General features: G+C 43.1%; 1 protein-coding gene across 1 annotated transcript; it reads right to left on the bottom strand.

The window, feature by feature from the left end:
* Nucleotides 1-8,669: 8,669 nt before the first annotated feature.
* LOC111980887 (odorant receptor 131-2-like) lies at nucleotides 8,670-9,509 on the bottom strand. The gene has a single exon (XM_024011932.2). It carries the CDS (start codon nucleotides 9,507-9,509, stop codon nucleotides 8,670-8,672), a length of 840 nt encoding a protein of 279 aa, XP_023867700.2.
* Between the last annotated feature and the right edge of the window lie 5,014 nt (nucleotides 9,510-14,523).

Below are 14,523 nucleotides of genomic sequence, written 5' to 3' on the forward strand. Positions count from 1 at the left end.
CTGGCTAGCGTTGGTGTTGTCAGCTGCCCACGTTTTGTGGTCATCAGCTATTCCTTCGTCAAATCTACCGGCACTTTTGTGCAACGCGACTCGGACCGGAGCATTCCGCCGGACTTTTTTCTCTCAGTTCCCCGGATTCCAGCCGCAGGCTCTGGACACTTGCACCTTGATTTCGCAGCTAGCTAGCGCAAACCGTGTGAACTTTTGGCTTACGTCGACCCGGAGCAAACTCAAATCATGCTGGAGCTAGCCAGCTGAGGAGTTCCATCACCATCCGGACCCGTTTCTTTTGTTGCTGCTGCAGATACGGAACCCCACCGGGCCTTCACGACTGACTGCCGCGACTGACTGCCGACGTTATCTGCCGAGGATTTATCCAACCGGCACCTCCGTCCCGACGTTACCTGAACGCTCATCTGAGGCCGCTAATCGTTAGCTGTCTTTCGGCTGCTATCTGAACAAAACCCCACTACACGCGAACCCACTAACCTACCGACGGAAACGCACGGATCTACAAACAGACCTCCATCCTATGCTGCTACCGATAGCCATATACCCGGCCAGCTGTCTGGATCGCCACGACCCCAACCAACCTCTACTCACTGGACCTTATTGATCACTCGATTAAGCATGCCTCTCCTTAATGTAATATGCCTTGTCCATTGCTGTTCTGGTTAGTGTTTATTGGCTTATTTCACTGTAGAGATCTAGCCTGCTCTCTATACCATATCCAACCTCTCAGTTCCACCACCCACATATGCGATGACATCACCGGTTTCAATGATGTTCTAGAGACAATATCTCTCTCATCATCACTCAATACCTAGGTTTACCTCCACTGTATTCACATCCTACCATACCTTTGTCTGTACATTATTCCTTTAAACTATTTTATCGCCCCCAGAAACTTCCTTTTACTCTCTGCTCTAGTAGCTCTAGCGACCAATTCTCAAGCTTTTAGCCGTACCCTTATCCTACCCTCCTCGTTCCTCTGGTGATGTAGAGGTGAATCCAGGCCCTGCAGTACCTGGCTCCACTCCTATTCCCCAGGCGCTCTCTTTTGATGACTTCTGTAACCGTAATAGCCTTGGCTTCATGCATGTTAACATTAGAAGCCTCCTCCCTAAGTTTGCTTTGTTCACTGCTTTAGCACACTCTACCAACCCGGATGTTTTAGCCGTGTCTGAATCCTGGCTTAGAAAGACCACCAAAAATTCAGACATTTTCATCCCCAATTACAAGATTTTCAGACAAGATAGAACGGCAAAAGGGGCGGTGTTGCAATCTACTGCAAAACTGCCTGCAGAGTTCTGTTATACTATCAAGGTCTGTTCCCAAACATTTGAACTTCTACTTTTTAAAAATCCACCTCTCTAAAAACAAGTCTCTCACCGTTGCCGCCTGCTATAGACCACCTCTGCCCCCAGCTGTGCTCTGGACACTATATGTGAACTGATTGCCCCCCATCTATCTTCAGAGTGCTGCTAGGCGACCTAAATTGAACATGCTCAACACCCCAGCCACCCTACAATCTAAGCTTGATGCCCTCAATCTCACACAAATTATCAATGAACCTACCCGTACCACCCCAATTCCGTAAACACGGGTACCCTCATAGATATCATCCTAACAAACTTGCCCTCCAAATACACCTCTGCTGTTTTCAACCAAGATCTCAGCGATCACTGCCTCATTGCCTGCATCCGTAATGGGTCAGCGGTCAAACGACCTCCACTCATCACTGTCAAACGCTCCCTGAAACACTTCAGCGAGCAGGCCTTTCTAATCGACCTGGCCGGGGTATCCTGGAAGGATATTGATCTCATCCCGTCAGTAGAGGATGCCTGGTCATTTTTTTTAAATGCCTTCCTCACCATCTTGAATAAGCATGCCCCATTCAAGAAATTTAGAACCAGGAACAGATATAGCCCTGGTTCTCTCCTGACCTGACTGCCCTTAACCAACAGAAAAAACATCCTATGGCGTTCTGCATTAGCATCGAACAGCCCCCGTGTGATATGCAACTTTTCAGGGAAGCCAGAAACCAATATACACAGGCAGTTAGAACAGGCCAAGGCTAGCTTTTTCAAGCAGAAATTTGCTTCCTGCAACACAAATTCAAAAAAGTTTCTGGGACACCGTAAAGTCCATGGAGAATAAGAACACCTCCTCCCAGCTTCCAACCGCTTTGAAGATAGGAAAACACTGTCACCACCGACAAATCCACTATAATTGAGAATTTCAATAAGCATTTTTCTACGGCTGGCCATGCTTTCCACCTGGCTACCCTACCCCGGACAACAGCACTGCCCTCCCCTCTGCTACTCGCCCAAGCCTTCCCCATTTCTCTTTCTCCCAAATACAATCAGCTGATGTTCTAAATGAGCTGCAAAATCTGGACCCTTACAAATCATCCGGGCTAGATAATCTGGACCCTTTCTTTCTAAAACTATCTTGCTGAAATTGTTGCCACCCTATTACTAGCCTCTTCAACCTCTCTTTCGTGTCGTCTGAGATCCCCAAAGATTGGAAAGCAGCTGCGGTTATCCCGCTCTTCAAAGGGGGGACACCCTTGACCCTAACTGCTACAGACCTATATCTATCCTACCCTGCCTTTCTAAGGTCTTCGAAAGCCAAGTCAACAAACAGATTACCGACCATTTCGAATCACACACACCTTCTCCGCTATGCAATCTGGTTTCAGAGCTGGTCATGGGTGCACCTCAGCCACGCTCAAGGTCATAAACGATATCGTAACCGCCATCGATAGGAAACAATACTGTGCAGCCGTATTCATTGACCTGGCCAAGGCTTTTGACTCTGTCAATCACCACATCCTCATTGGCAGACTCGACAGCCTTGGTTTCTCTAATGATTGCCTCGCCTGGTTCACCAACTACTTCTCTGATCGAGTTCAGTGTGTCAAATCGAGGGTCTGTTGTCCGGGCCTCTGGCAGTCTTATGGGGTGCCACAGGGTCAATTCTTGGACCGACTCTCTTCTCTGTTTACATCAATGATGTCGCTCTTGCTGCTGGTGATTCTCTGATCCACCTCTACGCAGACGACACTATTCTGTATACTTCTGGCCCTTCTTTTGACACTGTGTTAACAACCCTCCAGGCGAGCTTCAATGCCATACAACTCTCCTTCCGTGGCCTCCAACTGCTCTTAAATACAAGTAAAACCAAATGCATGCTCTTCAACCGATCGCTGCCTGCTCCTGCCCGCCTGTCCAACATCACTACTTTGGACGGCTCTGACTTAGATATGTGGGCAACTACAAATACCTAGGTGTCTGGTTAGACTGTAAACTCTCCTTCCAGACCCACATCAAACATCTCCAATCCAAAGTCAAATCTAGAATTGGCTTCCTATTCCGCAACAAAGCATCCTTTACTCATGCTGCCAAACATACCCTTGTAAAACTGACCATCCTACCAATCCCGACTTCGGTGTGACATTACAAAATAGCCTCCAAAACCCTACTCAATAAATTGGATGCAGTCTATCACAGTGCCATCCTTTTGTCACCAAAGCCCATATACTACCCACCACTGGCACCTGTACACTCTCGTTGGCGGCCCTGGGCGCGTTTCGAAACTAACGTCGTGCGCGAGGAACAGTCGCGTCCTCCTCCTCCTGCGGTGGGAGAGAGAGTGGCGACGAATATGAAGCTCTAGTCACCCCCAAAACCAATTCTTCCTTTGGACGCCTCTCCTTCCAGTTCTCTGCTGCCAATGACTGGAACGAACTACAAAAATCTCTGAAACTGGAAACACCTATCTCCCTCACTAGCTTTAAGCACCAGCTGTCAGAGCAMCTCATAGATTACTGCACCTGTACATAACCCATCTACAATTTAGCCCAAACAACTACCTCTTTACCTACTGTATTTATTTATTAATTTATTTTGCTCCMTTGCACCCCATTATTTCTGTCTCTACTTTGCACTTTCTTCCYCTGCAAACCAACCATTCCAGTGTTTTTTWGTTTTTATTTTACTTGCTGTGTTGTACTCACTTCGRCTCCATGGCCTTTTTATATTTTTATTTATTTATACATATATTTGTTTGCCTTCACCTCCCTTATCTCGCCTCACTTGCTCACATTGTATATAGACTTATTATAATTTTTTTTTTTCACTGTATTATTGACTATATGTTTGTTTTACTCCATGTGTAACTATGTGTTGTTGTATGTGTCGAACTGCTTTGCTTTATCTTGGCCAGGTCGCAATTGTAAATGAGAACGTGTTCTCAATTTGCCTACCTGGTTAAATAAAGGTTAAATAAAAATAAAATAAAATAAATACTATGCCTTTTATGTCCTCTTGTTTTATTTCTACCTTGATGATTCCTGCCTAATTTTGGGCTTTGGGTACTTTTTGTGTTCCAGTTCCTTGTATTTGGGGATTTATTATTTCATGAATTGTCCTATCTTTTATCTATTTGTAAATACTATACAAAAAAAATGTAATAAATTATTTTACAACATTCCCTAACTTAAATAGTATAGTGTATTTGTGACCGACCGCCTCGATTCGGTCTTATGTAACAATTTTTTAAAATTGTGTTTTTTACATTGGATAAAAGTAGAGACTAGAAAATGGTATATCATCCACAGCAGTTGAGGAACAATGGAAAATAAATTCTGCTTTGAAAGTTGATAAACTCGTAATCCCACTTTTGAGAAAATGGCACTTGAATGTTTTGGTACATCTACTGTAGTGCTCTTCTTTGTCTACACCCATTCAGCATCGTTCACACCCTCTTAAACCTTAGCCCCACCCATGTCTTTAAGGATTCACATGTGAGGCGATGTGGTAAACACATGCCATATCAAATACATTTATTTGTTATATGCACAGGATACAGAAGGTGTGAACGGTACACTGAAATGGTTACTTGAATAGTAGCAATATCGAAAATAAAAAGTTCCCGACACACTTGTCTAAATTGATGGATCATGTGAAGGAAATGCTACAACCACCCCCCAGCCACATCTAGCTAAGTGGACAGGTCACTATTGTCTAGACATGTACACATGTTCATGAAATACAATAGATGGCCGTAATCACCCCCAGACACACCTGGTTAATTTGATGGGTCAATGTAACAATCCAGCCGAAGTGGAGTCTTTTGTTTAGACATGTAGCTAGCTAGGTAGCTAGCTAGCTAGCTAAACAATTTACTGGCATAATCCCAACTCATACTAATCAAAATCAAATCAATCAAACTTTATTTGTCACATGCGCCGAATACAACGAGTGTAGACTTTACCGTGAAATGCTTACTTACAAGCCCTTAACCAATAGTGCAGCTCAAGAAGAGTTAAGAAAATATTTACCAAGTACGCTAAAATAAAAAGGAACAATAAAAAGGAACACAATAAGAATAACAATAACGATGCTATATACAGGGGGCACCGGTACTGAGTCAGTGTGCGGGGGTACAGGTTAGTTGAGGTAATTTGTACATGTAGATGGGGTGAAGTGACTATGCATAGATAATAAACAGCGAGTAGCAGCAGTGTACAAAAGGGAGGGGGGGCGGGGTCAATGTAAATTGTCCGTTGCCGATTTTATTAATTGTTCAGCAGTCTTATGGCTTGGGGGTAGAAGCTGTTGAGGAGCCTTTTGGCGCTCCGGTATCGCTTGCCGTGCGGTAGCAGAGAAAACAGTCTATAACTTGGGTGACTGGAGTCTGACAATTTTATGGGCTTTCCTCTTGATGGCAGGAAGCTTGGCCCCAGTGATATCCTGGGCCAACTGCCGAGCAGTTGCCATACCAGGCGGTGATGCAACCGGTCAGGCTGCTCTCGATGAAGCAGCTGTAGAACCTTTTGAGGATCTGGAGACCCATGCCAAATCTTTTCAGTCTCCTGAGGGGGAAAAGGTTATGTCGTGCCCTCTTCACGACTGTCTTGGTGTGTTTGGACCATGATAGATCGTTGGTGATGTGGACACCAAGGAACTTGAAACTCTCGACTACAGCCCCGTCGATGTTAATGGGGGCCTGTTCAGCCCGCCTTTTCCTGTAGTCCACGATCAGCTCCTTTGTCTTGCTCACTTGAGGGAGAGGTTGTTGTCCTGGCACCACACTGCCACTTCTCTGACCTCCTCCCTATAGGCCATGTCATCGTTGTCGGTGATCAGGCCTACCACTGTTGTGTTGTCAGCAAACTTAACGATGGTGTTGGAGTCGTGTTTGGCCACGCAGTTGTGGGTGAACAGGGAATACAGGAGGGGACTAAGTGTTGAGGATCAGTGTGGTGGACGTGTTGTTGCCTACTCTTACCACCTGGGGGAGGCCTGTCAGGAAGTCCAGGATCCAGTTCCAGAGGGAGGTGTTTAGTCCCAGAGTCCTTAGCTTAGTGATGAGCTTCGTGGGCACTATGGTGTTGAAGGCTGAGCTGTAGTCAATGAACAGCATTCTCACATAGGTGTTCCTTTTGTCCAGGTGAGAAAGGGAAGTGTGGAGTGCGATTGAGATTGCATTATCTGTGGATCTGTTGGGGCGGTATGCAAATTTGAGTGGGTCTAGGGTGTCCGGGAGGATGCTGTTGATGTGAGCCATGACCAGCCTTTCAAAGCACTTCATGGCTACTGACGTGAGTGCCATGGGGTGGTAATCATTTAGGCAGGGTACCTTCTCTTCCTTGGGCACAGGGACTATGGTGGTCTGCTTGAAACATGTTGGTATTACTGACTTGGTCAGGGAGAGGTTGAAAATGTCAGTGAAGACACTTGCCAGTTGGTCAGCGCATGCTTTGAATACATGTCCTGGTAATCCGTCTGGCCCTGCGGCCTTGTGAATGTTGACCTGTTTAAAAGTCTTACTCACATCGGCTGCGGAGAGCCACTCAGTCCCCTCCTGTACTCTTCATTATTTATTTTTATATGACAAGGATTATACAGGATTTGCCAATAGATGGTTGACTGGATTCATGATGATGACTGCTAGCTAAGATTGTGAAACTATGATGTTGACATGATCACTACAATCAAAGCTACTGTACATATAACATGATTTGACGTAATTTTATCTGTGGCCAATGACCTTGAGCCTTCTTGGATGGGCACTTCTATGGCAGCAGCCGAAGGGCTAGAATTTGCAATGTCTCCTCTTACACTTGGCAGTGACGTGAAGTCCCCATGAGTGACAGAACACTGATCCAATCACGGCGCAACTACCACAGAAAGCACTGAGCTAGGCTGAAACACCTGCATTTTGGAGCTGTCTTACTCAAGAAAACAAAAAATAAACCATGTTTGTATGCGGCTTTATTAACTCAATGATATATAGTATTTTTTGCAATGTTTGCAAACTGATATGTGACACCTATTAATGCCAACATAACATGCAAAACAGCCAATGTTTGCTAAAAATGCGGGGCTCAATACTCTGCCCCACCTGCCCTGAATGACGGGCCACCTCTGCTCACAGCTGTAATCGCTGCCAAAGGTGCTTCTATACAGTATTTGATTTGATTTTAGTAGGATCTCTTTTAGTCCTCAGTTGGACTAATCTTCCAAGAGCCCTTAAAATTTTTAATACAATTTATAATACGATCACACTGTCACGCCCTGGCCTTAGTTATCTTTGTTCTCTTTATTATTTTGGTTAGGTCAGGGTGTGACGAGGGTGGTTTGTGTGTTTTTGTCTCGTCTAGGGTGTTTGTACTGTCTAGGTTTTTTTTGTAGAGTTATGGGGTTGTGTTCATTATAGGTGTTTATGTAAGTCTATGGTTGCCTAGATTGGTTCTCAATTAGAGGCAGGTGTTTATCGTTGTCTCTGATTGGGAACCATATTTAGGCAGCCATGTTCTTTGGGTATTTTGTGGGTGATTGTTTCCTGTGTCAGTGTTTGTGCCACACGGGACTGTTTCGGTTTGTTCACGTTTATTGTTTTTGTATTTGTGTTCATGTTCAGTTTTCCCTATTAAAACATGGACACCTACCACGCTGCGTATTGGTCCGATCCTTGTTACACCTCTTCAGAGGAAGAAGAGGACGACAGCCGTGACACACATTTTCACATATAATACACTGTTACAAACAGACATAATACACTAACATACTGACCAGATAAACACTCTAACAGACTAAAAAGATAGATTGATTGTAACGATGTGCGCTGAGAGTCGGGAAGCAAGTTCAGGGAGTGAGTGTTTTAATAAATAAACGGAACATAAAACAAAACAAGAAACTCAAACAGCACACAGACATGAAACTGAAACAGAAACAATGGGGAAGGTACCAAAGGAAGTGACATACGTATATAGGGCAGGTAGTCAAGGAGGTGATGGAGTGCAGGTGAGTCTGATGACGCGCAGGTGTGCGTAACGATGCTGACAGGTGTGCGCCATAACGAGCAGCCTGATGACCTAGAGGCCGGAGAGGGAGCACACCTGACATTGATTCTTCATCTACCATAGTCCAGAACAACTTTCCTATGTATTATAATTAAATGGTTTTAAAGTACTGTTTGAATTTATTTAGAAAACAATCACTCAAGGTACAAGTGACTGAAAAGCACATACAGTACATACACAGATCTCTGTATCTTTGTAGTACGTCATGATACAATCACCACTGGCTTTACTGAGTTTCCGAAGCCGAAGGTAAAATAATATTTGAAGATGTGTTTGAATGTTGGGTCTCTCAGGCCTATATGAGGGGACTCAGAAACCTGGGGAAGATTATGAGGCCTAGAAACAGAACATACTGAATATGCAACCCTACCACAGGGTCCATGTGCCAGCGAATCAGGGTGTTAATCGTATTAAAGAGGGTGGAGGAGAGACACAGGCCCAGCTGAATCAGGTGTAGGAGCACTGTTTTGTGGGCCTTACTGGCTGAAGTCTTGTCAGAGGAAACAGACCTAGCTGTGACCAGGATGGCGATGTACGTGTAGATAATGATGACACCTACTGTCACAAAATTCAAAGTGGTGAAAGCTATGTTTAACTCTATATAAATCTGTTGTGTGTATAGACTGTACCTGCTACAGAAAATCTGCAGAGTAAAAGGTGTAGACTCAATTGTAACAAATACAAAAACTTCAATGAGAGAGTTTAAGGAGCCCAGGACCCACATCACAGCGATGGCCACATGTGTCCTCCTGCAGGTGGCAATCTGAGTGTGTCTCAGTGGGAAGCAGATGGCCACATACCTCTCCAGTGACATCACAGCCAGGTTGAAAGGGGAGATTATTGCAATGATTCCCGCAGAACAAGAAATAACCATACAAACATAGCTAATCATCGTCAGTCTGGTCACAGCAAGCATATACATCACCATACTCATAGTAAGGTGGAGAGAATCAGAGAAAAGCAAATGGCCAAATAGAATATAGCGAGTGGTTTCCTGAAAGACAGGCATACTCATCAAGGTGAATAGCATGACACCGTTTACATAGAGGAAGAGAAGGCATGGTGTCATGTACAGGACAGCCTTCACAGGCATCCCATACAGCCTCTGAATGGTAGCTCCTGTTGTATTATACATGGTCTCAGAGTGATGTCATATCTGTAGAGAAATAACACAGGTTAAGTGTAATATAAGTCCATAAATGTATGATCTAGACTTGCAAACATAAATGTAGCCATACTCTTGATAGGAAACAAAACAGATCAAATCTAAAGATACACTCAAGATGTAATCAACACACATCATATTGTAAATGTATTCTTTTAGGATAAGTCTATATTGAGAGAAGAAATCCTAACAATGAGTCAGAGGGTCCCTGTGTTGGTGTTTCTCTGAGTTTCGTGGAGTGAGTGGAGTGAATGGTGGATTTGCCTGTCCTCGTCTTCATATAAAGCGTTCACACAAACACAACATAACACCATCACGTGTCCATCTAGTTACCAATCACAGGACAACAAGGTGATCTAGTCTCTTGGCAACTGCACGTGAGGGTTACAGCACATTGTTCATTGTCAATATTGGATGTGCCCATAAAGGTTGTGTGTTTTTCTCCTTCTTTTTTTTAATCATTCCCTTATGCCGCAACAATTGGAAGAGCCTCCTAATTCATGTATCATTATCATGTACTTTTCATTTCGCCCAGCTTGACAAACTGGTAGCCTCCAAGTGAGATACCACTACAGCTCACATCCCTCTCTCTTTGAATGACCTTAGTCTGCTGTGTCTAAGTGGGTCTTTATACAGTGTTACCACTTACAGTATATGTTTCTCAAACTAGACACTCTAATGTACTTGTCCTCTTGCTCAGTTGTGCACCGGGGCCTCCTATTCCTCTTTCTATTCTGGTTAGAGCCCGTTTGCGCTGTTCTGTGATTGGAGTAGTACACAGAGTTGTACGAGATCTTCAGTTTCTTGGCAATTTCTCGCATGGAATAGCCTTCATTTCTCAGAACAGGAATAGACTGACGAGTTTCAGAAGAAAGTACTTTGTTTCTGGCCATTTTTATCCTGTAATCGAACCCAAAATGCCGATGCTCCAGATACTCAACTAGTCTAAAGAAGGCCAGTTTTATTGCTTCTTTAATCAGCATAACAGTTTTCAGCTGTGCTAACATAATTGCAAAAGGGTTTTCTAATGATCAATTAGCCTTTTAAAATGATAAACTTGGATTAGTTATAACAACGTGCCATTGGAACACAGGAGTGATGGTTGCTGATAATGGGCCTCTGTACGCCTATGTAGATATTCCATTACAAATCAGCCGTTTCCAGCTACAATAGTCATTTACAACATTAACAATGTCTACACTGTATTTCTGAACAATTTTATGTTATTTTAATGGAGAAAAAAATTGCTTTTCTTTCAAAAACAAGGACATTTCTAAGTGACCCCAAACTTTTGAATGGTAGTGTACATACAGAATAATACAAATTGCTTTGAGACCCGGTTGTGCCTACTTACAACTCCTGCTGTAACACCCCTACCGCTCCTTGTAATGTCAACAACATGGCTGTAGGATTGTTTACAATTCTTTCCATTTGGATGACAGTAAATTACATTTAAGGTCAGGTGGAAGACAGGATATGCTAGACAACTGTACCTTTGCCAGTGGGTTCAATTATTTTAGCCTTTGACCACTGATCCCTGACAAGCAAGCATGTTGAAAGATTACAACAAACCCTTGTTCCTCCACAGAAATACAGGCGTGATGATACAACAACAGTACCACACTTCATTACACTTCCATTTACCAACCCAGGCCATAGATTATTAATGTAGGACTAATTGATTTCAGAAAACAAATGCTTTACCATTTTCTTTAACCTTTGACTCTTGTTTTCTCACATAAAGGCAATTAGGATATGTCATTACTGAAGTCATTACAGAAAGTTCATCAATAATTCACAACAGAAAATAAGATTGCAGCACATCCCAGGGACCACATTACTCCTAAGGGAAGGACAGAGCCCACAAACAACAGAAAACAGACAAACAAGTCAGGGACATTGCACTACCCAAATTAACTCATGCTGATATCACTGACATTGACTCAACTTTAGCCTAAAGTTTACACTTCGTATACTGGACAGATATACAGTGCATTCAGAAAGTATTCAGACCCCCTGACCTTTTCCACATTTTGTTACGTTACAACCTTATTCTAAAACGGATTAAATTACTTTTTTCCCTCATCAATCTACACACAACCCATAATGACATAGCGAAAACAGTTTTTTATTTTATTTTTGCAAATGTATTAAAAATAATAAACAGAAATACCTTATTTACATAAGTATTCAGACACTTTGCTCTGAGACTAGAAATTGAGCTCAGGCCCATCCTGTTTCCATTGATCATCCTTGAGATGTTTCTACAACTTGATTGGAGTCCACCTTTGCTAAATTTTATTGATTGGAAGGCACACACCTGTCTATATAAGGTCCCACAGTTGACAAAAAACCAAGCCATGAGGTCGAAGGAATTGTTCATAGAGCTCCGAGACAGGATTGTGTTTAGGCGCAGATCTGGGGAAGGGTACCAAAAAATCTCTGCAGCATTAAAGGTCCCCAAGTACACAGTGGCCCCCATCATTTTTAAATGGAAGAAGTTTGGAACCACCAAGACTTCCTAGAGCTGGCCGCCCGGCAAAACTGAGCAATCAAGGAAGAAGGGCCTTGGTCAGGGAGGTTAGTAAGAACTCTGACATAGCTCCAGATTTCTTCTGTGGATATTGGAGAACCTTCCAGAAGGACAACGATCTCTGCAGCACTCCACCAATCAGGCTTTTATGGTAGAGTGGCCAGACGGAAGCCACTTGGAGTTTGCCAAAAGGCACCTAAAGACTCTCAGACCACGAGAAACAAGATTCTCTGGTCTGATGAAACCAAGATTGAACTCTTTGGCCTGAATGCCAAGCATCACGTCTGGATGAAACCTGGCACCATCCCTACTGTGAAGCATGGTGGTGACAGCATCATGCTTTGGGGATGTTTATCAGCGGCAGAGACTGGGAGACTAGCCAGGATCGAGGGAAAGATAAGCGGAGCAACGTACAGAGAGATCCTTGATGAAAACCTGCTCAGGAGTGCTCAGGGCCTCAGACTGGGGCAAAAGTTCACCGTCCAACAGGACAACGACCCTAAGCACACAGCCAAGACAATGCAGGAGTGGCTTCGGGACAAGTTTCTGAATGTCCTTGAGTGGCCCAGCCAGAGCCCGGACTTGAACCTGATTGAACATCTCTGGAGAGACCTGAAAATAGCTGTGCAGCAACGCTCCCCATCCAACCTGACAGAGCTTGAGAGGATCTGCAGAGAAGAATGGGATAAACTCCCCAAATACAGTTGTACCAAGCTTGTAGTGTCATACCCAAGAAGACTTGAGGCTGTAATTGCTGCCAAAGGTGCATCAACAAAGTACTGAGTAAAGGCTCTGAACACTTATGTAAAATTTCAGTTTTTTTGCTTTGTCATTATGGGGTATTGTGTGTATATTGATGAGGGGGTGGGAAACTATTTAATACATTTTAGAATAAGGCTGTAAGTTAACAAAATGTGGGAAACGTCAAGGGGTCTGAATACTTTCCGAAGGCACTGTTTACTCGGGCTCCCGAGTGGCGCAGCAGTCTAAGGCACTGCATTTCACCACCGACCCTGGTTCGATTCCAGGCTGCATCACAACCGGTTGTGATTGGGAGTCCCATAGGGTGGCGCACAATTGGCCCAGCGCTGTTAGGGTTTGGCCGGGGTAGGCCGTCATTGTAAATAAGAATTTGTTCTTAAACTGACTTGCCTACTAGTTAAATAAAGGTTAAATAAAAAAATATATAAAGCCTGTATAAAGGAATAGAAGCTTGGGCCTAACCCCAGAACTATAGAGATATGCCGGTGGCAATCTACGACTTTATGTTCGATGGCTACTGCGTCTGCTATAGACGTACAGAAGGAGGCTAGTTTGTTCATTTTCGATCTGAATATTTTGTATAAAGCTAAGCATTGTATTGTTAGATTATTAGAGAAACCATGGTGGGCCTGAAACAGACTTCCTCCCTCAAGTTCAACTGTCGGAGTTAGCTGGAGCACAAGGGCGCACCAGGGCGCATCATAGGCCTGAAGAAGCAACTGTAAAGTTTAATAATTGCCACACCATAACAAACATGTCTCAACTTTATTCAGGATAATATCAAAAGTAAGTCAAGCCATTGTTTATAGAGAAAATATGAGCAGAAGAGTGAATGTAAACCAGGGAAAAAAATGCACTACACTGCCCTGTGCCCAATAAAAAACCACACAACCCACCCAAAGCAAAAAACAAAGTTTGACAACCCTCCCCTATTTTGGACCACCCCTGCCCCCCAGTAAATTTCGATCTGTCACTTACTAACATCACTACTGCACAAGATCTACACAAAACCTACTGGTTTTACTACTTGTTTGCTATAGAGATGTGTAGCAAACCAGCAGTGATTTATGTACTAATTTAAGTAGTAATGAGTGATAAATTGGGATGTTTCACTATTGGTGAACACTATATTTCCTATTCAAATCATTATATAATTCTCCCTTAATGACTACTGTGTAACTACTGAGCCTTTGGGTATCTACTACTTAAAACCTGCATAACTACACAATTCCTACAATTTCACTATTGAATTACTATGTAATGCCTACACATTACTGCTGTACAGTACTGCTGTACAGTATGCCTACTCAATGCTTATTGAATTACTACTGACATTTGTGCGTTTAGTGTTGTGTCACTACTAATCACAACTAAATTGCTCCTGATCCTTAATTTCATACATAAACCATTTTGAATTACTATTGAAAACTGACACATTTAGTACAGTTTGCRTATTCAAAATCACAATTGACATCTTCTTGTTTCACTACTGTGTCCCTACTACACTAGTGCACATGTTATTTCCTCAAGATTCTTAACTGCAGTTATATCATCAAACAATACATAATAAGCTTATACAAACGTAATTGCATTTTTCCCCCAATTAATTACATATTAAATTACATATTTACACTTTCGTTAATCCCTTTGAGGTCATATCTTAGTTAAGTCAAAACTGAATGATCTTCA

This window comes from Salvelinus sp. IW2-2015, linkage group LG20 (genome assembly GCF_002910315.2).
Source record: "Salvelinus sp. IW2-2015 linkage group LG20, ASM291031v2, whole genome shotgun sequence".
NCBI classification, from domain to species: Eukaryota; Metazoa; Chordata; class Actinopteri; order Salmoniformes; family Salmonidae; genus Salvelinus; species Salvelinus sp. IW2-2015.